Source organism: Oncorhynchus gorbuscha, linkage group LG03 (assembly GCF_021184085.1).
Source record: "Oncorhynchus gorbuscha isolate QuinsamMale2020 ecotype Even-year linkage group LG03, OgorEven_v1.0, whole genome shotgun sequence".
In the NCBI taxonomy this organism is placed as follows: Eukaryota; Metazoa; Chordata; class Actinopteri; order Salmoniformes; family Salmonidae; genus Oncorhynchus; species Oncorhynchus gorbuscha.
In genome coordinates, this window is record NC_060175.1 from 56494748 (window position 1) to 56520086 (window position 25339).

At 42.9% G+C, this 25339-nt stretch overlaps 2 protein-coding genes across 3 annotated transcripts; both read right to left on the reverse strand.

Moving 5' to 3' along the window:
• Positions 1–233: 233 nt before the first annotated feature.
• On the reverse strand, positions 234–6974 carry LOC124021045 (troponin I, slow skeletal muscle-like). Of its 2 annotated transcripts, none has more exons than XM_046336368.1 (9): positions 6908–6974; positions 3558–3671; positions 2317–2349; positions 1674–1680; positions 1519–1560; positions 1276–1407; positions 1097–1186; positions 714–890; positions 234–431 (listed from the first exon to the last, which is right to left on the reverse strand). In XM_046336368.1, the coding sequence occupies exons 1-9, from the start codon at positions 6964–6966 to the stop codon at positions 327–329; spliced, it is 759 nt and encodes a 252-aa protein (XP_046192324.1). In that variant the 5' UTR covers positions 6967–6974; the 3' UTR covers positions 234–326. The 2 variants fall into 2 exon arrangements, with proteins under 2 accessions (XP_046192324.1, XP_046192317.1); XM_046336361.1 differs by having other exon boundaries at positions 1519–1563.
• A 1354-nt stretch (positions 6975–8328) lies between these two features.
• LOC124021057 (cysteine and glycine-rich protein 1-like) lies at positions 8329–12180 on the reverse strand. Its single transcript, XM_046336380.1, has 6 exons — positions 11922–12180; positions 10443–10552; positions 9729–9897; positions 9318–9447; positions 8836–8929; positions 8329–8688 (listed from the first exon to the last, which is right to left on the reverse strand). The coding sequence occupies exons 2-6, from the start codon at positions 10549–10551 to the stop codon at positions 8612–8614; spliced, it is 579 nt and encodes a 192-aa protein (XP_046192336.1). The 5' UTR covers position 10552; positions 11922–12180; the 3' UTR covers positions 8329–8611.
• Between the last annotated feature and the right edge of the window lie 13159 nt (positions 12181–25339).

A 25339-nucleotide genomic window follows, 5' to 3' on the forward strand; every position in this document is an offset into this window, starting at 1 on the left:
GAGATTGATAGTGGAATTAAATTCAGGTGTCAGGCAAGCAAATAAGCTGTAAATCTGCAAAATGATTTATCTGCCTCGTGTCAAAATGAGTGGAATTGCATGAACTATCATTTACTCTAAAATTTCTTCTCAGGTCAATATTAACAGTGAGGATGAAGCAGAACATTGTGATTGTAGCAGCATACAGCTCGTACTGTGTAAGCCTTGCTAAACAATAAACACAAGTATTGTAGTGCCACTGAAACGAGACTTTAAACCATTAACACATTTTGAATGTTCAGGATGAATAGAAATGAAGGAAACATTTAGAGTATTCTCCTCTCTGTCTACTGAGGGGTGCCTTTGGCTGCGTCAAACATCTTCTTCCTTCCCTCCATGCCAGACATGGCCTCCACGTTCTTCCTCCAGTCACTCACCTCCACTGTCTTCTCCTGCAGAGCGTACACACAATGGCAGTCACTACCATGTCAGTAGGATGTCAGTGTGTCAGTATATCAGCCTGGTCAGCTTCAAGTTACAAGAACAAACTGTTAGCTCCTGTCATTGATGTATAGATTACCACCGGTTGGGGGAAATATTGACAATTTAAATAAAGCTCCAGGCAGTATATTATACAAACTTAGCAAAACTCATCATTGCATCACACTGTTTATTACCTGCTGCCTTTGATCTTATGAGGACACACTAAATCTACCAGGAAAAACTCTACTGACCTTCTCTGTGTCCTCCTTCTTGACTGACTTGAGGTTTGCCCGAAGGTCCATGGAGACCTTGTGTTTGGAGCCCAGGAGGGAGCGCAAGATGGCGTCAGCAGAGACCCTTACCCTCCTCAGGCTGGGCCGCTTGAACTTCCCCCTCAGATCCAAAACTTTGATGTTCAGGTCCTTGATCTACATGACAGGTGGAAAGAAAAGGTAGACCCCATCCTAGAGATACAACTAAAATGGCTTCTTTCTTTATGGGCTACACAAAAGATATCTCAGATTACACCGTCTTTAAAGTTAGCCCTTGGAGTCGACCATGTCGTGGATATACAGTATGAACCACATTTAGAAGGTATGTTTCAAGCGGCAGAGAGGTACAGTAGGCACTGTACCTCTCTGGTGTTGTGCATGACTTTGGCTTCAATGTCATATCGCTCCTCATCCACCACGTCAACCTTGGCATGTAACTCCCGACATAACTCCTGTTGGGGAAATTTGAATTTTGCAATGAATTAGTACTCAGGTCAATGTAGTCAATAGGTTTACTGAATGTATGTATGGATGGGAGTACCTGGAGCTCAGCAAAGGACATGCCACCGGTCTGTAAGGTGGGTGCTCTCTCTGCCAGATACCTCTCCTTCTCCTCCTCTTTATCCACAATCTCCTGCTCAATCTCCTCCTTCGCCTTGGCCACCATTAAGCTCTGAAAACGTATTAAGCTTGAAATGTTTCAAACGTATGGCCTCATATGACTGAGGTAGTTGCCAAACAGTCAAGTGTTATTGCTGTGGTCATAGTGTGGCTATAGACTCACCTTTAGCATGAGCTTACGGGAGGCCGAGATCTTCGACTTTCGCTTCAAAAAGATGAATCAATTTGATTAAGTTAGTCATAGATTGACAGTAGAATTAATGTCTCACTTAATCCGTGTTTATTGGCATTTATGCAATAGAATTAGAGAAATCTCACCTCTTGTCTGTAAAGAAAAAAACACATTTTATTGTAAACATAATTTAGCATAAGAGATCAAGTATTTGAAATACTTCCTAATGTGGCACACAGAATTTATCAGGCAGTCATTGTTAGTGTTTCTAAAGATAACTGGCATGTGCTGTCTGACCCATCCCATCTCCGTTTGGCCCTGTCCGGGGGTATCATCGGATGGGGCCACAGTGTCTCCTGACCCCCCCTGTCTCAGTCTCCAGTATTTATGCTGCAGTAGTTTATGTGTCAGGGGGCTAGGGTCAGTTTGTTATATCTGGAGTACTTATCCTGTCTTATCTGGTGTCCTGTGTGAATTTAAGTATGCTCTCTCTAATTCTCTCTCTCTCTTTCTCTCTTTCTTTTTCTCTCTCGGACGACTTGCTGAGCCCTTGCTGTCCCCAGTCCACCTGAGGTGCTGACTTGCTGCCTAACCTTCCTAGGTTTTGGCATCTCTAGGGAGTTTTTCCTAGCCACCGTGCTTCTACACCTGCATTGCTTGCTGTTTGGGGTTTTAGGCTGGGTTTCTGTACAGCACTTTGAGATATCAGCTGATGTACGAAGGGCTATATAAATACATTTGATTTTATTTGATTTTATGAAGGGGTTCACTGGAAAAGAATACACTTACACTTGCTCTGGCATCTTGGCAATGTAGATTCCCCTAGAAGACAAAAATAAGACCTATGTTTTTGAAGAACTTGACAAGAGAAACCATTTGCACCTGTAAGCCTATGGTACTTATGTCTCCCATTTCACTTCCCTTGATATATCATCATAGCTTTCAATGTACTGACATGCAACACAAAGTAATTGCATTATTCTACAGTGTATTGTCAACTTTATGAAAAGTAACTATCATACTCATGTAATATGACTGAAAAACACCTAAATAATATATTTTTGTTGTTGTTATTCATTCCTTATTTTGCTAAATGAACTATAGAGCATGTTTCCATTTGGTCATAGTTGTTTACTATCTAGCCATGGGTTGTTTTTCTCCAACTACTACAGTACATTATCAGCAGGTTAAGTGGTCGCATCACCAGTCCCCACTTCTCCATCTGACTTGGAGCCTGGGGCCTGCGACCCATCCCCCTGCCGCCTCTCTCTGCTGACAGTGGCACTCCCCCCCAAAAGAAAGTGATTGCAGACAGGGAGAGAGAAGTGCATCAGCCCTGGCATGGTAACTATTCCAGACAGATAACAATCCTGGCTTTCTCCTGCTTATTTTCACTGGATAATGCTCCACAAATAGACCAGGAGGTCTGGATTTGGGAAGTTCTTTTTTAGAATTCCTAATTCCATAAAGGAATGTTGCAGTGTCCAGTTTAGATGGGAATCCAGTGTAAATGATTAGTAAATGGAAACCAGTGTGGAATACTTTATAGAAATAATTGGTAAAACATAGAAAAACCTGTAAAACAATCTCAGAAAAGATTATTTCCCAAAATAAAAGACAATTGAATAAAACAAAAGAGACATTAGAAAACTCAAATAAGTTGGAAACCGAAATTGATAAATACATTTTCTAAACTAACGAATTGTAAAAATAAATACAAGTAAAAGACGGAAAACATAAATTGAGTTCAGATTTTCTAAAAGCCCTATCCTAAAATGTTTATTTAGATGTGCTACTGATTTACAGTTTAATTTTGAGCATCTGTAAATAGAATCCAAAAGTATGTGAGATGTTTTCAAAATAGTTCAATAGTTTAAAAAAATACATACGGAAATACACCGAAAATAACAAATATTACAATGAATAATGTTCCGCAATTATCAGACCTGAAAACCTCAAATTCAGGAAATACAGAAAAGCTCTAAGCATTGTCTACACAATATCACATTCAGAGAGGAGCCCAGTCTTACCTTTCCCTGCTGAGGTTGGAGATGTCCTGTAGAGTCTCAGAGTGATGGGAAGAAGAATGCACCAGAGTATTTAACTCAGCCTCCCATTGTCCCTCCTGCCCGTCACTGGGAACCCTAAATAGAACACACACACACACCCTAGTGGTCTCCCTTATCCAATGCTTATGATGCTGAACTTTCCAGTGGTGTTGGTACCATAGGTCATGATCCAGCAGCTGCTCAGTGATAACACATTGTGTTAGTGGGCTGTGTGTTGTGCCAGGTGGGGACAGACACTTTCCTTATCAAGTATCACAATAATATAATGCCATTTAGCAAACACTTTCATCCAAAGCAAATTACAGTCATGTGTGCATAGATTTTATGTATGGGTGGTCCTGGGAACTGAACCCACTATTCTGGTATTACAAGCTCTATGTTCTATCAACTAACCTACAAAGGATCATGTCAGTTTTACTGCAAAGACCCTGCCCAGTCTTATTGTTGGTTGGGGACAGTACCAGTAACTTCAACAGCCAGCAGTGAATACCAAGTGAAGGAACTGCTTTTGACTATTTTCTGACTATGATGGAGCCTTGATAAACGATCCAGTGGGTTGGTTTTGCAAGCAGTCGTGTCAGGGCCGGCTCTAGCCTTTTGGGGGCCCTATGCGAGATTTGGTTGCCTCCCCTCCCCTCCACCACCTCGCGGGCAAAACATTTTAGTGGGCCCCCTCTTGATGGCAGAGAGACATGTTAGTTTTAAAGTTAATTTCCTGCAATTCTACACATTTTGCCATGGGGTGAAGAGAACATTTAGCAATTTTATAACACATTTCATACAATTGTACATATTTTGCCATGGGGTGTAGAGAAAATGTTGCAATTTTAAAGCAAATGTCCTGCAATTCTACACCTATTTCCATGACTTATGTCATGTTAATGATATCCGAGTGAGAGTGACTAACAAAATCAATGGGGGCCCCCTGTAGGTCAGGGCCTTTGGCCATTTGCCCGGTCGTTATTCAGCCATGATAACAAGTTTAGATAGCTGGCTAGACTAATTTACCAATCTGAAAATTGTTAGCTGACATGGCTAATTGAGTGACGGTCAGTTACTGACATAAGGGAAAAATTGCTGATGCACAATCAAATTTTAAACTTGCACCTTGTGTTTTCTACCATTCTAACTCTCAACAGTAAGTTGAGTAATTTTGTTGGTCTGGGGCTCCCTAGCGTCCTGGAGCCCTAAGTGACCGCTTATTTCGCTTATGCCTGGAGCCGGTCCTGGGCTGTATTCACCCTGTATTTCAGATCTCTGTTGGCTGGTAATGAGAAAGGTATTGCAGACACACGCTGCCCCCTGAGAACAGCAGGCCCCCAAGGCCTAATTAGAATATTAACTGCAGACAATGTTAAGCCCCGCAGTTGATGAAAGGAATGCAATCATATCCACCACACAATAGCAGGGTCCTGCCAACTATACATAGACCAGTGTATCACCATTTGATTCTACCACTCTGATTGGGTTGTCGGATGCTTAAGTGCTTGGTTTGCTTTTGTGTATGTGCGCAGGGCCAGCCCTCGACATAAGCGACCATTTAGGGGGTTGCGGCCGCTACGAAAAATTGCATGAAATTAGTTATACAATTGCTATATCTTCTCTGCACCCCTGGATAAAATGTGAAATTGCTGCTAACTTGCAGGCCTGAAATTTAAATCGATTGTTATGCTCCTGCTGTTTTTTTTGTCTAGAAGCAAGTAGGCCTATCTCCCATTTATGGTTGCCTGTTGTACCAGGCAATAAGGAGACTGTCAGTTGTGATTTCTGTCACTTGAGAACTAGGCCTACTGATGCATCGCATGACAGCTGATTTTAATTTCGATTTATATATGGCAGCAGGATCAACCAAAGTGCTGTCGATTTGTTTGACTGTTGCATGGAAACGAGCAGCCCATGTACACAGAGAGGATTATGACTAAACCGTTGCAATACTTTGTCATAGGTATGGATTCCATCTCTGTCAAAATCAAATCAAAGTTTTTTTTGCCAAGCCAAATTTCTTGAAGAGACGCTATTGCGTGTAGCGGGTGTGGCTCCCTTGCACGCACTGAATCAATTTAATAGGGCTCAGATGGGTTGTGTCTCTCTTTCTTCAGTTATGGTTTTGGAAAACTGGAGCACCAACATATTTTTAGCATACACATTTCAACTACATGCTGGTAGCATGGTTTCCAGATGTTGAAGATGTACAATTATCTCTGGGGTGAACCATCCATTCAAAATAACTTAAATTGCTTAAAAAAAAACCTGATAAATGAAGGAAGAGTCAAGGGTACAAGACTGTATACAGTACATACCAGCGTTAGGGGACAAACAAACTACATATCCCGAACAGAATTGCGGTCTGTATCATCCAATCACAGAGCAGATACAAGTCACGTGCCCGCTGGAATAATTTCTTGGACATTTTGAAAGACATGGCGATTGAGGTTTGGGTTAGGTGTTGCGTTTCCAATTTCTGTTAGCTAAATTACCGTAAAAAGGATTCAAATAAACCATGAGATTTGGTAGCGAACACATGGCACTCGATAACTGTCACAGGCGCAAACTGAATTTGTTCATTGCGTTATAGGAAAAGTCGGTGCGTATGATTAGAACCATTGCTATCGTTTTAAATTACTAACATGATAAGTACTAATTATTAAATAATCGAATTCCATGATTTAAACATTCTAGATAATACAAATGTCAAGTATTACTGGTCAAGCCATTGTGTTTTTAAATATAATCCCTGCAATTTATAAAGCCATACATTAAATTCTGCATAACGGCACATTTCATACTCTGTATCTCCAGAGATCATAAGGTAAAATATATCCAATTGTCATTTAGCCTATATTTACAATCCCCTTATCCAAACAGATTACCCATTTAGCTAGCGTTTATCAATCTTTTAATTACAGTGCATGGAGAATGCCATTATTTCTACCAGAAAAAAAAAAGTTTTTCCATTTGCAGACAGGTTCGCTTGACCTTGTGTAAAGGTGGTGGAATTATTAGGGAATTAATGCTGCGGTTCATAACCACGTGGGAAAGTAATAAATACCAGTTGGATGCATTCACATGCTTCTAATTATTTGAGAAATGCTGATTGATTAATGCCCAACAAGCTGCATCAACCACAAACTAACAGTACAGCTATCATGCCTGTAAACAAATGTTAGTTAAAATCATATTAGTTAGCTTTTAATGAATGTTTTGTTGCATTTAACTGCCGAAAGTGCTGTTCTATGTAATTTCCTTAGGTGACATCAGCATGTGGAAGAAACTGGAGTGCAGGGACGATAAACAAGTTTCCCACTAATTACCAGTTGGAGGGGTGTTCAAGTAGATTTCCCAGTGTGTGGTAAATACCACAGTCCCACATTTTTATGATCCGCAGCACATGTCAAGATCAGAACATTTATCTGTATACACCAGAGGCTGGTGGGAGGAGCTATAGGAGGATGGGCTCATTGTAATGACATAAATAGAACAGTCAAACATGTTTGATACTGTCCTATTAATGCCATTACAATGGGCCTGTCCTTATATAGCTTCTCCTATGGTAGACAGATCTGCCACACCTCCATTGCTGTCATCTCCACCACAAACAAATGGCTGGCACATGCATTTCCTCATGCTTAAAATTAGGTCAGAATGCTTGGAGAGAAGTGTGTGAAAAGGGAATTAAGTTCCAAGTATCTCGGGTCTGAATTCCCCTCCAATTATAATTCAAATAAAACATTAACACTTACAACGCAACCACTGTCTGAATTGAAAAGGAATTCCACTTTTTGTATGAGTGGAATTCTAGTGAACCAGTTGCATTTTGCAGTGGGTAAAAATAGTTCTAATACCTAACCCAGACAGATCTTCCCCCACCCCATCAAATGACAATGGTTGACTCATGGCCTTAAAACTGTACCAATTTATTTCTCGGCACCCAAACAGTTTAGAATCATTTGATTTTTCCCCATTGTATTAATTATGGCACATTGATTTCCAGGTTAAGTACATGTGTTTAAGATGAGGGAGCCTATTGGCATCTCTCAACACACCCATATGCCATTTCTTGAAATATGCAGACGGATTGAAAGTTTAAATTGACAGACAACTTTCTAGCTCTGCCCATATATTTGGGACTTTAACATTTACAGAATGCGTGGCTTGAGTCAGTTTCACACTTGTCTGTGGATAAATAATTTACATTTGTTTTTTTACTGGATTAAGCATACATTGTTAACTGTAATGCTATTAATTATGCTCAGATCTTCCCGCCATCTTGTGCCAACAAACTAAACTTACATGTTGGTTCCAATAGTAATTCTCTTCCAAGAGACTGTCAGTTACTCTCAGCAAGGTTTTGTATAGCTTACCCATCATATGCACCTCCTTTTCTGACTCCCTCTAGGTTGCTCTGATGTCCAAAAGATTTCAAAATCGGGTTGTTTGTTGCCAGATGCGCAGTTGTCATGCAAGCCTATTTCCCAAACAATGATCCCATATTCTAATTCAATGCTTCCTCTTAGTTTGTTACCTTTTAATGTGCACAGTATTTGATACAGTACATTTCATAGGATAAGATCAATGCAAGTCTTCAGAATTCATAGCCTTGGACTACAATACTTTATGATTTTCTTCTTTCACTCTGCCTCTGATAAATTGCCCCATTAAGCAAACTCACCAACTGCCAAACAAAACCAGGGTGTGTCCATCTTACAGTCAATAAAAACTGACTCACTTGGTGTATATTCAAATTGCAAAAAAGGAGTTTATTAGGCCAAAATGAACAAGCTGGTAAATCTTGGTTCTCTCAGTGGTTACAAAAAAATGTATCATGCAGAGTATTAACCTCATTTTAGAAAAAACATGAGCAGCTAACGCCGCTGGTAAGGTAAGCACATAAGTAAACTGTGCACTGCTTGAGCCTCTGCCAGTAGTTGGAATGAGATCGCAGGATTAAACACAGGTTGACTGGGGAATCCAGGATTTGCAGTCCAAATGTTTAGGAGTCCGAGGAGGCCTGAGCCCTACTGAGCATGTGCCAGAGCTCCTGCCCCCTGGCCGAAACCAAAGCCCTTTGGACCAAAATTCTTGGCATAACATGCTGTGGATGAAAAGGTAGTATACTTGATATGTATATAATACAAAGGGAGATAAATTGATAACAGATGCTACAGTATTTGCATTCTCTAGGTTATTTAAATTCTGTTTTGCTGCATTTACAGTAGAAGTTCAGAAATAGTACACCCACCTTTACAGTAGATTTCTCCATCTTTGTCAGCCACAGTGGTTGATTCCAGCCCCTTCCCACACTTGCTACAGCGGAAGCAGCTCTTGTGCCAGGACTGGAAATGACAGATTAGGAAAAGTGTCATCTCAGCACTGGGCTGCACAGATACAGTATGTCAACAATAACTGGTATTTCTCTTTTACATTACACTATTTGAACACAGATAAGATATCCCTAATCATGCATTTCAGTTGACCCACTGCCACAGCAGCCGTTGACACAGTATGGCCATTAGTACTGTTAAATATATGGGCGGTTTCCCGGACATAGATTAAGCCTAGTCCTGGACAGCAAGCTCAATGGAGAATCTCCTTTAAGTACTTTTTAGTCGAGGACTAGACTTAATCTGTGTCCGGGATACCGCCCCATGATGTTCAGGAGATTACCCATAATGTAGCTCTCCCCCTTTCAAAAGACAGGATCAGCCCAAAACGCTGACTTACATTTCCACCTCCGAGCACCTTCTCGGCAGAATACACAGCCTTGGCGCAGCGCGGGCACACATCTGAGCTGCCAAACTTAGTCGCCAACTTTGAGGCGTTGGGGTTGTTGGTGGGGCGGTGGGCTGCCTGCCTGTTGATGAACAAACACAGTCTTAATGGATATGTAATGACTAACACCTAGCACTGGTTATATTTGTTATGATTAAACTACATAGAACAGCATTCAAGTCAGTCCTCAAGGTCTGCAGGTTTTCCTTTATGCCTAATTGATTAATTAATGTAATGTTCTCCCAGGCTTTAAATCAGCCCCTTATTAGAAGGGAATGATAAATATCAGCAGTGCTGTGGAAAAAGCCCTGGTAGACCTATTGGTATGGAGAGTACATACAACGCTTAAGATTACTTCCTTACTCTTCAGGTTTGATTCCAAGATGTGCCCCTGTGTCCATGCTCAGGGTGCCTGCTCCCCCACCAAAGCCATAGCCTTTTGGCCCATACTTCTTGCCGTAGCAGGATTTGCAGTAGATTTCATCCACATGGCAGGCCACCGTTGTGCTGTCCAGGTTCTTCTTACATGCCACTAAGAGCAGAATATTTTAGGCAGGGAGAGGCAGACAGATTTAGTGGCATTGAACTGATTGGTCAATACTGTGCCATATCAGCAACACAAGCAGTTTAGAAGCTACACACCAATACTAACAGTCTTCGAATTAGAGGTCATTTCGTGTTATGTTTATCAGCAACAGGCCATGTAGTTGCAGACATTTGACTCTAAAGAGTCTGAGTCACTGCAAAGACATTATGGTATCACCACAGTGTTAGTTTAACATTTGACATTCTGACTCTGGGGGCAAGAGCGGTGCATAGTTAACTAACAAACACTCATCTGAGCCAGATCACTCTGGTACCCTTTCTCCCATACAAGGCCTGTGACAGAGCCATTTCTCCCTCTCCAAATAAGGACATGCTAGCAAGAACCGAGAACCTTTTGGATTCTCCGCTTCCTCCGACTGCCAAATACTTCACATTCCATCATGAGCTCTTAATGTCAGCTCAGAATAATTGGTACATTAGTTGTCAATGTGGTTTACGAAAGAACGGGATGACCTCATGCAGATCACTTACTGCACAGAAAGCAGGACTTGTGGAAATATTTCCCCTCGCACTGCACTTCCTCAGCGAAGTACACAGTCTTCTGGCAGCAGCCACACTTATTTCCTCCTCCTAAAGGCATTCTGCGGAGTTAGTGGAGAGTTAGTTCCTTACATAGAAATGGGAGGCATGCGGTTCCTTCTGTTGGGACACACACTGAATGGGAGGAGTGCCTTACATATAAATAAGCAAGTATGCTTCTACAGTTCCTGACACCCATTGGATGGTAGGAGACCTACAGTAGGAGAAATGCATGAAGCTGTGTATACAATGGGAGGTTTTTCCAGACCTTGTGACTTAAAACAAAAAAAGTACAACCAGTTATGGACTATAACTAGGGTTCTGGTCATGTCATCAAGAACTTTACAAATGAGAGAATAGTATTTACACAATAGAGCCTGGGTATCCTCTGTAGGTACCATACATTTAGAATAAAGGGTATTTTAGGAATGTACTCAAAAAGATAAAGGAATGGCCTTAGAGTTAAAACTGCTGCTGGGTTTGGCTATAGTACCTGCAGGCACTTTCACTGTTTATTCTCCTTTCCATGAAATTCAAAGTTCCTCCTCAGGCTAGGGAGGTGCCAGAACTCATTCAGAATAGTTATTGACTTAACCCAACTTATCAAGTCTACTGTTGAATATAAATAAATTGCTGTTGGATGAGTGTTGTACTTCAATCTATCTTGTTGAAATATGTCACCAAGACAGAAGGTGCTAATCTGCAATTTGAGTAAACAGGGAAGTCTCTTCATTTTATGGTAGCCTAGTGGTTAAGAGCATTGGGCCAGTAACCGAAATGACGCTTTTTCAAATCCCAGAGTGGACGAGATGTGCCTTGAGCAAGGCACTTAACGCTAATTGTCCATGTAAGTTGCGCTGGATAAAAGCATCTGCTAAATTACCAAAATGTTAATGCAGTTCGACTACATGTTAACAGTCACTTTATGGCCTTAGTCACTGAACAGGTCAGGCAGCTTTAGACAGAATATCACTTTTGAAAAAATATAATTTTGAGCAACACATTGCATAGGAAGCTGGTCACAAACATTACTCATTTCCGGAGTTGTGACTCCTTTCCTGCAGATGCTCAGGAAATAGAACCATGAATGTACCCAGCCAAAACATTTAGGTGATTTTCCATCTAACAATGTGTTCTGGCAGCCATCATGATCTAAGAGCTGTGGTCATAATCATCATCGTCATCACACAATCAAGCTACTAAGCAATTAATTCCCTACTTACAGCTTATTTTACCCTTCTTACCCTGTAAGTGTCTGGCAGAGCAGATGTGATCTGCCCTGCACTTTTAAAGTGAAAAAGCAGAAGAATCTGTCCATTCTTGGATAGTAATAAACATTTTGAAAGTGTTCTGTGGCCTGTTACTGTATACTATGCATCATGAAAACAGTGGCTATAGTAGCTGGTAGGTGTTGAGATGGTCCCAGCTTACCTTGTGTAGTGTGTGTGGCTGAAACGCCCTGGTTGTAGAGTGATCTCTAACAGTGGAGTTCTGGAGTGGCTTCAGTCTAAAAGAACTCAGAGAAACAAACCAAGCTGGGATTTAGGGAGGAGTCTGCTTGGTACACACATAGACTGTGAAAGAGATGTAGAGCGAGGAGGACAAAAACGAAAGGGCTTTAGCTGGATGAAGGAAGGAAAAGGGTTTGCGAGATGCAGAGAGAGAAAACAAATTGAGAGCCAGAGAAGCCCTGTTTATACCTGGTGCTGCTAACATGATCTTGTCCACAGGTGTAGACAATTAAAAGACACATTGGCTGCATTCACACAGGCAGCCCAGTTCTAATATTTTTTTCACTAATTGGTCTTTTGACGAATCAGACCAGCTCTGAAAAAAATCTGATGTGTAAATATCTGATGTGATTGGTCAAAAGATGAATTAGTGGAAGAAATATCAGAATTGGGCTGCCTGTGTAAACAAAGCCATTGTGATCCGATTGAGATCTTGTTAAGGGTCATTGCACAAAATAAGTGCCTTTTCCATCCCTATGTAAACCCAGAGTTAGATATTTTAAGTAGATATTGGGCACTAATATAGAATTTTAAAAGCCTCATATTAAATTAAGTGTCCTCTAATATAGACCACATGGAAAATTCAATAAATATATATTTTTTACATGAATAAAGACTTACTAAAGTGCCAGAATTCACCATTTTGACATGTCCCTCTGGGAGTTCCTCCTGTCAAAAGGGGATTTATGGCTGATTTAAGATGAAATCGTCAACCCTGTTACGGTCAACCCTGTTACGGTCAACCCTGTTACGGTCAACCCTGTTACACTTAATGGGCACACATTATAGTATTTGGAAAACATGTGCTCTTTATTTTTTTTCACCAAGTTACACTCCTCAAAAGGCACCTAATAGGTGGAACAACCCTTAAGTCATAATGATACCGGCCTCTAAAATCATTGAAATGTAGCACCATTGACTTATGGCATCAGTAATTGTCTTAAATTCATGATATTTTTTAAGAATATCTGTCAAATAATTTGCATACAGGGAGGCATTAGCTAATCTGATCACAATGTGGACACAGTGGATGGATTAGAGACACATTTGAATACAATGTGTAGATGCGACAAACCTTGATCAGATAGTGATTGGATCATATTGATCAGATCACAAATTCACATTAGTGCAAGGTGTAAATGAGGCTAGACAGAGATGGATAGAGGGAGAAAGTGAGGGAGGAAAGGGGAGGGTGGTGATGGAAAGAGGAGGTTAAACGTAATAACATACCAGCAATCCAAGATAGCCTCTGTCTGGGACTTCTGACCCAGAGATATGATATGCAAAGCAAAACATTGTATTGCATTGATTAAAGATAAAACAGCTTCTGCTTGTTGGCCAGTATGATATTTGGTCTGTCTTTGACATTCCCCAGTCTGTGAAGTTTGTGTCTTGGCTACAATGCCTTATAAGGTGTTTGTTATGATGATTGCAGACTGAACGTGTTTACTGAAAGAATTACTCACTTTCTCCAGGGGTGGGGCCATTAGGCAAAGCTGAAGTCAAATAGGTCTACAATTTTGGGGAATTTTGAAGCTTTGAGAGCAAAGTATTTTTACCTAGCCTAGATACATTCTTTTTTGTTGGGACAAACTGTTATTTTGTACCTCAATGGGACAAACATGCTGATAGAGCGATGATACGATGTGTCGCGTTCCCGTGCTCAGATGTAGCATGCATCAACAAATGGTTGTGTGCACGTCATCAACTCTGCCGTTGGGCACCAGATTGCTTTCTAAAATACCTATCCAGGAGTCTAAAATACCTACCGCTATCTAAAATACCTTTCGCCCAATGAAGTCGGGGGTACGCCAAATAAAAATGCTATTCACATTTTAAAAAATGAAATAAAATGGCTCCACCTTGCTGGAAAAAAAATATATCTTCACATTTTCAAACAGTACATTTATAGTTTGTTTTCTCGCCTGAGTAGCCTTGTTTCACTGCCAAAAATAAAATGAAACCATCTAGTATTCAGCGAAATAACAACACAATGTCAAATACAGGTAGCCGAGTAAAATAATTAACATCCAATCACATTAACCGTTACTCTCTCGCGGGAAACCTTCACTCTTGCGCAGACATTTAGAAACGAAACATGACCATTTGAAAATAAGACACAGGAGTTTTTTGATTGAGAATAAAGACGACTTTTGAGTAGTAAGACATGTATAAAAGCAGCAGATACCATTAATAAGAAAGGGCTAGAAGCGTCTTATATGGTGAGCTCCTGAGTGGCTACGACAGACAAGGCCTGTACTATTGTGGAGGACTTCTGTAACGGCGTTCGTCTGTTGAAAGAAGAGAGTCGGACCGAAATGCAGCGTGTTGGTTACTCATGACTTTAATGAAAGAATCACGGTACATGAAATAACTGAAAGATGAAAACAACAAACGGAACGAAACTAATTACAGCCTATCTGGTGAAATACTACACAAAGACAGGAACAATCACCCACGAAATACAAAGCGAAACTCAGGCTGCCTAAATACGGTTCCCAATCAGAGACAACGATAAGCACCTGACTCTGATTGAGAATCGCCTCAGGCAGCCAAGCCTAACAACACCCCTAATCAGCCGCGATCCCAAACAATACAAACCCCAATACGAAAACAACATATAAACCCATGTCACACCCTGGCCTACCCAAACATATAACAAAAACACAAAATACAATGACCAAGGCGTGACAACTTCATTCTTCCTGCTGCTGTGGATATGGCTGGGACAATGCTGGGGGAAAAGGCCCAAAAAACTATACAGACAATACCTTCATCAAACAACACTGTTTCACGACACATCAGTGACATGGCAGAAGATGTTTTTAAACAATTACTACTTTGCATACAAGCCAGTGAATTATATGCGTTACAGCTGGATGAGTCAACAGACATGACGGGCATGGCACAGCTCCTGTTATATGTCCGTTACGTTTATTGGGGGTCAGACATCCTCTTCTGCAAACCACTGGAAACGAGGACAACATGAGAGGATATTTGAAAAGTTATGACAGGGAGACATAGTGGAGTGGTAACGCACGTGCAAGCAGTTGCTCCCGACGCCACTTAGGTACACCGCAGCATCCACCGAGAGGCTCTTGCTGCCAAAGGAATGGCTGACAGCTTGAAAGATGTTTTGGACACAACAGTGAAATTGGTTAACTTTGCAAGGCCCCTGAACTCTCATGTATTTTCTACATTGATAACCAGAAGTGCGGTGGTTATCAAGGGGCAAAGTATTGACAAGTTTTTTTCTAAATTGAGAGACGAGCTTAAAGTTTTCTTTACTGACCATTTTCACTTGTCTGACCACTTACATGATAACGAGTTTCTCATATGACTGGCCTATCTAGGTGATGTTTTTTCTCTCCTGAATGATCTGAGTCTAGGACTACAGGGACTCTCCGCAACTATATTCCATGTGCGGGACAAAATTGAGGCTAAGATTAAGAAGTTGGAGCTCTTCTCTGTCTACATTAACAAGGACAACACACAGGTCTTTCCATCATTGTACGATTTTTGTGTGCAAATGAACTCAAGCTTACGGACCATGTCAAATGTGATATAGCTAAGCACCTGAGTGAGCTGGGTGCTCAATTACGCAGGTACTTTCTCAAAACGGACAACACAAACAACTGGATTCGTTATCCCTTTCATGCCCTGCCTCCAGTCCACTTACCGATATCTGAATTCTTATTTTTTTAATCCGTTATTCTACCAGGTAAGTTGACTGAGTACACATTATCATTTGCAGCAACGACCTGGGGAATATTTACAGGGGAGAGGAGGAATGAGCCATTGTAAACTGGGGATTATTAGGTGACCGTGATGGTTTGATGGCCAGATTGGGAATTTAGCCAGAACACCAGGGTTAACACCCCTACTCTTACGATAAGTGCCATGGGATCTTTAATGACCACAGAGAGTCAGGACACCCGTTTAACGTCCCATCCGAAAGACAGCACCCTACACAGCTCAGTGTCCCCAATCACTGACCTGGGGTATTGGGATATTTTTTTTTAGACCAGAGGAAAGAGTGCTTCCTACTGGCCCTCCAACACCACTTCCAGCAGCATCTGGTCTCCCATCCAGGGACTGACCAGGACCAACCCTGCTTAGCTTCAGAAGCAAGCCAGCAGTGGTATGCAGGGTGGTATGCTGCTGGCTGAATAAGAGAGCCTCATTGAAAATTGCAACAAGCAGTTCTGTGAAAATGTAATTTAATCAGAAGCCACTGCCAGATTTCTGGATAGGGCTGTGCTCAGAGTTTCTTGCCTTGGCAAATCGCGCTGTTAAGACACTGATGCCATTTGCAACCACGTACCTATGTGAGAGTGGATTCTTGGCCCTTACTAGCATGAAAACTAAATACAGGCACAGACTGTGTGGGAAATGATTTAAGACATACTCTCTCCAATACAACCCAACATTGCAGAGTTATGTGCATCCTTTCAAGCACACCCTTCTCATTAACCTGTGGTGAGTCGTCATTCACCATTTTTGATGAACAAATAAGGTTTTATATGTAAGATGGCTAAATAAAGAGCAAAATTATTGATTATTATTATATTATTATTTGTGCCCTGGCCCTGTATGAGCTGTTTGTCACTTCCCATGAGCCGGGTTGTGACTAACTCACACTCATTCTTATGTTTAATAAATGTATCGTATAGTGTGTGTGTGGCAGGCTTACAATGATGTCAAAAACAATATTTGAGAGTGTGCTGAACCTGGTGCTAGAGCAGCTGGAGGTTGAATGTATGCAGCTGGAGGTTGAATGTTTGAAGGGGTACGGGACTATAAAAAGTTTGGGAACCACTGCCCTAAAGCATAGTCAAACAGAGCATACCAATGTCTAGGCAATCTAGGCAAGGGCCAAATCTAATTATGTAACAAGACAAACAGGCACAGTACCTTGATAAAACAATCACAACCACATGCCTAAAGCAGACAATGTACCAGGAAAACCCTCTTATTTAAATTTTTACCCCTTTTTCTCCCCAATTTCGTGGTATCCGATTGTTAGTAGCTACTATCTTGTCTCATCGCTACAACTCCCGTACAGCCTCAGGAGAGACAAAGGTCGAAAGTCATGCATCCTCCGATACACAACCCAACCAAGCCGCACTGCTTCTTAACACAGCGCGCATCCAACCAAGATGCCAGCCGCACCAATGTGTCAGAGGAAACACCATGCACCTGGCACCATGTACCAAGCCTGCACTACACCTGGACCGCCACAGGAGTCGCTGGTGCACAATGAGACAAGGATATCCCTACCGGCCAAACCCTCCCTAACCCAGACGACGCTAGGCCAATTGAGTGTCGCCCCACAAACCTCCCGGTCATGGCCAGTTACGACAGAGCCTGGGCACGTACCCAGAGTCTCTGGTGGCACAGCTGGCGCTGCAGTACAGCACCCTTAACCACTGCGCCACCCGGGAGGCCTGGAAAACCCTCTTTCAACGTAGTCTACTCGTATCAACTAATTATTTGCTAATTACATGAATGGGCCTAATTCCAAACCAAACAGTACATGCTATTTCCATTCATATCAGCTGAACCCTTTTAAAAATTACAGCACTTTTGTACAAAGTACAAAGGTATTGGGACAGTTTAGTATTTGATCCCAAATTCTTCACACGCAAACATTACACCAAGCTCGAGACTCTAAAATCTTGTTGGATGCATTCGTTGCTTTGGTTGTGTTTCAGATGATGTTGTGCCCAATTGAAATGAATGGTAAATAATGTAATCATTTTGGAATCACTTTTATTCAAAATAAGAATAGAATGCGTTTCTTAACACTTCTCCATTTATGTGGATGCTTCCATGATTGGGGATAGGCCTGAATGAATCATGAATAATGATGAGTCAGAAAGTTACAGATGCAAAAATATCATACCCCCAGGACATGCAAACCTCTCACCATTACAATAACAGGGGAGGTTAGCATTTTGTGGGGGGGTCATTTTTATTCACAGAGAGAGAGAAAGCTACTCTGGATAGGGCAGGTACTTTTGTGTAATTCCTGTCCCTAGAGAGAAATACCATGGACAGCGGTAACAGCAACATAATATTCAGTGCTGTCTAATTGTATAGTATAATGAAGTATAATGAAGCCTGTTCTTTGATGTTTTCTGTCCTCATATACAGAGATGAAGATGTCCCAAGACTGCAGTTGTTCTCAATCCTGGTCCTGGGCACCCAAAGGGGTGGACATGAGCAACTCATCATCAAGCTTTGATGATTTGAATCAGGTGTGTAGTGCTAAGGCAAAAACAAAAAGGTGCACCCCTTCGTGTTCCCAGGACCAGGATTGAGAACCACTGCGCCAAGAGAAAAAGGGTACATACTTGTATACATTTACATCATTTACATTTAAGTCATTTAGCAGACGCTCTTATCCAGAGCGACTTACAAATTGGTGCATTCACCTTATGACATCCAGTGGAACAGTCACTTTACAATAGTGCATCTAAATCTTAAAGGGGGGGGGGAATACTTATCCTATCCTAGGTATTCCTTAAAGAGGTGGGGTTTCAGGTGTCTCCGGAAGGTGGTGATTGACTCCGCTGTCCTTGCGTCGTGAGGGAGTTTGTTCCACCATTGGGGGGCCAGAGCAGCGAACAGCTTTGACTGGGCTGAGCGGGAGTTGTACTTCCTCAGTGGTAGGGAGGCGAGCAGGCCAGAGGTGGATGATCGCAGTGCCCTTGTTTGGGTGTAGGGCCTGATCAGAGCCTGGAGGTACTGAGGTGCCGTTCCCCTCACAGCTCCGTAGGCAAGCACCATGGTCTTGTAGCGGATGCGAGCTTCAACTGGAAGCCAGTGGAGAGAACGGAGGAGCGGGGTGACGTGAGAGAACTTGGGAAGGTTGAACACCAGACGGGCTGCGGCGTTCTGGATGAGTTGAAGGGGTTTAATGGCACAGGCAGGGAGCCCAGCCAACAGCGAGTTGCAGTAATCCAGACGGGAGATGACAAGTGCCTGGATTAGGACCTGCGCCGCTTCCTGTGTGAGGCAGGGTCGTACTCTGCGGATGTTGTAGAGCATGAACCTACAGGAACGGGCCACCGCCTTGATGTTGGTTGAGAACGACAGGGTGTTGTCCAGGATCCCACCAAGGTTCTTAGCGCTCTGGGAGGAGGACACAATGGAGTTGTCAACCGTGATGGCGAGATCATGGAACGGGCAGTCCTTCCCCGGGAGGAAGAGCAGCACCGTCTTGCCGAGGTTCAGCTTGAGAAGGTGATCCGTCATCCACACTGATATGTCTGCCAGACATGCAGAGATGCGATTCGCCACCTGGTCATCAGAAGGGGGAAAGGAGAAGATTAGTTGTGTGTCGTCTGCATAGCAATGATAGGAGAGACCATGTGAGGTTATGACAGAGCCAAGTGACTTGGTGTATAGCGAGAATAGGAGAGGGCCTAGAACAGAGCCCTGGGGGACACCAGTGGTGAGAGCGCGTGGTGAGGAGACAGATTCTCGCCACGCCACCTGGTAGGAGCGACCTGTCAGGTAGGACGCAATCCAAGCGTGGGCCGCACCGGAGATGCCCAACTCGGAGAGGGTGGAGAGGAGGATCTGATTGTTCACAGTATCGAAGGCAGCCGATAGATCTAGAAGGATGAGAGCAGAGGAGAGAGAGTTAGCTTTAGCAGTGCGGAGCGCCTCCGTGATACAGAGGAGAGCAGTCTCAGTTGAATGACTAGTCTTGAAACCTGACTGATTTGGATCAAGAAGGTCATTCAGAGAGAGATAGCGGGAGAGCTGGCCAAGGACGGCACGTTCAAGAGTTTTGGAGAGAAAAGAAAGAAGGGATACTGGTCTGTAATTGTTGACATCGGAGGGATCGAGTGTAGGTTTTTTCAGAAGGGGTGCAACTCTCGCTCTCTTGAAGACGGAAGGGACGTAGCCAGCGGTCAGTGATGAGTTGATGAGCGAGGTGAGGTAAGGGAGAAGGTCTCCGGAAATGGTCTGGAGAAGAGGGGAGGGGATAGGGTCAAGCGGGCAGGTTGTTGGGCGGCCGGCCGTCACAAGACGCGAGATTTCATCTGGAGAGAGAGGGGAGAAAGAGGTCAGAGCACAGGGTAGGGCAGTGTGAGCAGAACCAGCGGTGTCGTTTGACTTAGCAAACGAGGATCGGATGTCGTCGACCTTCTTTTCAAAATGGTTGACGAAGTCGTCTGCAGAGAGGGAGGAGGGGGGAGGGGGAGGAGGATTCAGGAGGGAGGAGAAGGTGGCAAAGAGCTTCCTAGGGTTAGAGGCAGATGCTTGGAATTTAGCGTGGTAGAAAGTGGCTTTAGCAGCAGAGACAGAGGAGGAAAATGTAGAGAGGAGGGAGTGAAAGGATGCCAGGTCCGCAGGGAGGCGAGTTTTCCTCCATTTCCGCTCGGCTGCCCGGAGGCCTGTTCTGTGAGCTCGCAATGAGTCATCGAGCCACGGAGCGGGAGGGGAGGACCGAGCCGGCCTGGAGGATAGGGGACATAGAGAGTCAAAGGATGCAGAGAGGGAGGAGAGGAGGGTTGAGGAGGCAGAATCAGGAGATAGGTTGGAGAAGGTTTGAGCGGAGGGAAGAGATGATAGGATGGAAGAGGAGAGAGTAGCGGGGGAGAGAGAGCGAAGGTTGGGACGGCGCGATACCATCCGAGTAGGGGCAGTGTGGGAGGTGTTGGATGAGAGCGAGAGGGAAAAGGATACAAGGTAGTGGTCGGAGACTTGGAGGGGAGTTGCAATGAGGTTAGTGGAAGAACAGCATCTAGTAAAGATGAGGTCGAGCGTATTGCCTGCCTTGTGAGTAGGGGGGGAAGTTGAGAGGGTGAGGTCAAAAGAGGAGAGGAGTGGAAAGAAGGAGGCAGAGAGGAATGAGTCAAAGGTAGACGTGGGGAGGTTAAAGTCGCCCAGAACTGTGAGAGGTGAGCCGTCCTCAGGAAAGGAGCTTATCAAGGCATCAAGCTCATTGATGAACTCTCCGAGGGAACTTGGAGGGCGATAAATGATAAGGATGTTAAGCTTGAAAGGGCTGGTAACTGTGACAGCATGGAATTCAAAGGAGGCGATAGACAGATGGGTAAGGGGAGAAAGAGAGAATGACCACTTGGGAGAGAAGAGGATCCCGGTGCCACCACCCCGCTGACCAGAAGCTCTCGGGGTGTGCGAGAACACGTGGGCGGACGAAGAGAGAGCAGTAGGAGTAGCAGTGTTGTCTGTGGTGATCCATGTTTCCGCCAGTGCCAAGAAGTCGAGGGACTGGAGGGAGGCATAGGCTGAGATGAACTCTGCCTTGTTGACCGCAGATTGGCAGTTCCAGAGGCTACCGGAGACCTGGAACTCCACGTGGGTCGTGCGCGCTGGGACCACCAGATTAGGGTGGCCGCGGCCACGCGGTGTGGAGCGTTTGTATGGTCTGTGCAGAGAGGAGAGAACAGGGATAAACAGACACATAGTTGACAGGCTACAGAAGAGGCTACGCTAATGCAAAGGAGATTGGAATGACAAGTGGACTACACGTCTCGAATGTTCAGAAAGTTAAGCTACGTAGCAAGAATCTTATTGACTAAAATGATTAAAATGATACAGTACTGCTGAAGTAGGCTAGCTGGCAGTGGGTGCGTTGTTGACACTATACTAATCAAGTCGTTCCGTTGAGTGTAATAGTTTCTACAGTGCTGCTATTCGGGGGCTAGCTGGCTAGCTAGTAGTGTTGTTTACGTTACGTTGCGTTAAAAGAACGACAATAGCTGGCTAGCTAACCTAGAAAATCGCTCTAGACTACACAATTATCTTTGATACAAAGACGGCTATGTAACTAGCTAAGTAGCTAGCTACGATCAAACAAATCAAACCGTTGTACTGTAATGAAATGAAAATGTGATACTACCTGTGAATGCGACCGGGTTGTTGAGTTCTATTCAGAAGACGTTGGCTAGCGTTGGCTAGCTGTTGGCTAGCTAGCAGAGTCTCCTACGTTAAGGACGACAAATAGCTGGCTAGCTAACCTCGGTAAATTAAGATAATCACTCTAAGACTACACACTCTAAACCTAAACAACACAATTATCTTGGAACGAAGATACGAAGACAGCAAAGACAGCTATGTAGCTAGCTAACACTACACTAATCAAGTCGTTCAGTTGAGTGTAATAGTTTTCCCAGTGCAGCTAATCAGTGGACGTTAGCTAGCTGGCTAGTGAAGACTACGTTAGGACGGCGAAATACGATAATTACGCAATTATCTTTGATACAAAGATGGCTATGTAGCTAGCTGAGAAGAAATTGCTAAGATTAGACAAATCAAACCGTTGTGCTATAATGAAATATAATGAAATGTAAAAAGTTATACTACCTGCGGGAGCGAAGCACCGATGCGACCACTCGCTCCAAACCGGAAATGTTTGTTATACCATCAGTTATATGTTAGCAAATCTTGTCACAAAAATCACATAGCCTGTCAGAAGGGCCCGCAATTTTGGCAGCATGTGTGGCAAATAAAGGCCCTAAAAAGTGTCAAAGACTCCAGCCACCCCAGTCATAGACTGTTCTCTCTGCTACCGCACGGCAAGTGGTACCGGAGCGCCAAGTCTAGGTCCATGAGGCTTCTAAACAGCTTCTACCCTAAGCCATAAAACTCCTGAACAGCTAATCAAATGGCCACCCAGACTATTTGCATTGCATCCCCCCCTCCCCTTCTATACTGCTGATACTCTCTGTTACTATCAATGCATAGTCACTTTAATAACTTGAATAACTACATGTACATATTACCTCAATTACCTCGACTAACCGGTACCCCCGCACATTGACTCTGTACCAGTACGCCCTGTATATAGCCCTATTGTTATTTTACTGCTACTCTTTAATTATTATTATTATTATCTATTACTTTTTTTTGGTTTAGGGCTTGTAAGTAAGCATTTCACTGTAAGGTCTACACCTGATGTATTCGGCGCATGAGACATATACAAATGAATTTGATTTGATTTCAAATACCAACTTGATGATTGTTGAGTTGCGAATGTCAGTGAAAGAGGCCCAGCCAGAGGCATATCGCAGTGAATGAAATTACAATCGTGGGAAACGCAGTTTAAAAGCAAATGGCCATTGGTGCAAAGAGAAGACAATGAAAAGACTCTGATCTGTCTTTTAGTTCTCAAAATGCTCAACTTCTCTTATTGACACCAGGGGAGTGTCCATTTTCTCTGTCTTTATCACTGGGTCAGCTTAGATGGACGTTCTATAATATTTGTGTCTGACCCTTTTCGTAGGCCTATTAGATAGTTGCGGACAAGGTCATTTTAATTGATCTATTTGTCAGTTTTATTTTTTTACCTTTATTTAACTAGGCAAGTCAGTTAAGAACAAATTATTATTTTCAATGACGACCTAGGAACTTTGGGTTAACTGCCTGTTCAGGGGCAGAACGACAGATTTGTACCTTGTCAGCTCGGGGATTTGAACTTGCAAGTGTCAGCAGAGTATTGGCGAACTTGTCATTTTTGTCATATTAAATAAAAAGTCATCTGCTATCGTCTCCAGTCATATAAAGCAGGGTTTCCCAAACTTGGTCCTGGAGCCCCTCTGGTTGCACGTTTTGGGTGCATTTCGACCCACAATTCTTGGTGTTCCTGCATGTGGGCACTGCTTTCCCGCAGTTCTGTTAATGGCAGCGAAGGCAGGTTTCGGCAGGCGGGAGCGAAAGAACATTGGACTCCAGTATATAGCAGGCGGGAATGGTAGCTAGCTAGCTAGGACAACGGTAAACAATAGGGTTTTGGAATAAAGGTCTGAGGTTAACACAGGCTTCAGAGGTCTAATATGTTTTGTTCTATGAGGTAATAGCAGTCAGTTAACATGATCTTTATGAATTATGAAGCCTTTATGTGCTTTGTGCATTTTTTTAATAACAACTTCCGCAAAATTCACGTTATATCATAGAACAAAACTTAAGATCTCCTAAGCCTGTGTTTACCACATATACCTTTTTTGTCATTAGTCCAAAAACCCTACAAAAATGCCATACATTTTCTCCATAGGCTTTGTCCAACGTACCATTGCAGAGATTGCGCCTACAAGAAGACACCATTACTGTTTCTCTCTATGCCCACATGTAGGAATGTCCCGAATTGTGGTCCGCAATCACACACAATTGGAGAGGCTGGTGAAGCGCGGGAATACAAACACAATAATCAACCAATATGAAAATGAAATGAGGAATTTTTAAATCTACCTCGTAGGTATTTGCAAATGTCCATGACCTCTTAAACACCACACCCTAAATACTTTAAAATGATTCAAACAAAGTCAAAACTGCACAAATGATAATACAGTAGACCTACATTCATACCGTTTCTTGACGGTGTCCAACTCACTAATAATCACCAAAATGTAAGCTAGACAGTCAGGGAGCTTTGAAAATTCCCAAAACGATGGATAAGGGACTATTTTTTGCATATGTTGACAGCGAGGAAATAAAACACATTTTTAGTGCGGCTCTCCGGACATCGTTGAAAACAGCATGCGGTCCCTGGGGCAAAATGAATTTGACACCCCTGAACTAGGTTGAAAAAATACAACCTTACAACAGGAAATGGGGTTGGAAATGAATGGTAAGGGGCTGAGAAAACACCAGTGAGCTAATGAAATAAGATGAATACACATGAAACTATTCAGAACCGGGAGAATTTGCAATGCTACTTTCTTACCAACAGACTGTGCTCTAATCACAGAAATTGCTACAGTATGGACCATGGACCATGCCTACAGTACACACAGACTCAAATCATTGGCCACTGGAATAACTAATTGTGACTAATACAATTGGATTTGATGATTATCTATGATTTATTGTCTCTCAATAGCCAGCTTCCTCCTTCTTGAATCTTGTACTTTATGTTGCAGTTCTTACAATGAAACACATAAAGTTCTGCACATACATCACTGTATCCAATAACCATAATATCCACTATAATCAATGGCAATGACACATGACTATGTGCTAAGTAGCCATGTCTCATTCTAACGCCCCTTGTATTTCTGCTTAGTCATACCTATTCTGTTTATGGATCTCACTCAGTACTTCCCGTAAGGCAAACCAAGATACTATACTGATAATTTCCCTCCTATCGAAGAGGCTGAGAAAAGGTGAAACTGGTGGGGAGTAGAGGCAGGCTTATACAAGGAAGTGGGAACATCAGGCTGTAGAGAGTCCCTGAGTGGTGCTTGGTCTGTCTGCCTCCTCCAGCCTCCTCACTCTCATAGGAAGAGACATGCTATACTGAAGAAGCCTATAAATAGCTAGGACCCTGGACCAACACTAGCCCACTGTCTGTTTGTCCTG

Coding starts and splice junctions, on each gene's coding strand:
- LOC124021045 (XM_046336361.1), bottom strand. CDS start 6,966: ATGTGGGACTGTGGTATTTACCACACACTGGGAAATCTACTTGAACAC. Junction 1,408..1,518: donor CCCGTAAGCTCATGCTAAAG/GTGAGTCTATAG, acceptor ATACGTTTTCAG/AGCTTAATGGTGGCCAAGGC. Junction 891..1,096: donor TCATGCACAACACCAGAGAG/GTACAGTGCCTA, acceptor CCTGTCATGTAG/ATCAAGGACCTGAACATCAA.
- LOC124021057 (XM_046336380.1), bottom strand. CDS start 10,551: ATGCCTTTAGGAGGAGGAAATAAGTGTGGCTGCTGCCAGAAGACTGTG. Junction 9,448..9,728: donor CTTGGAATCAAACCTGAAGA/GTAAGGAAGTAA, acceptor GTTCATCAACAG/GCAGGCAGCCCACCGCCCCA. Junction 8,689..8,835: donor TGGAGAAATCTACTGTAAAG/GTGGGTGTACTA, acceptor TTTCATCCACAG/CATGTTATGCCAAGAATTTT.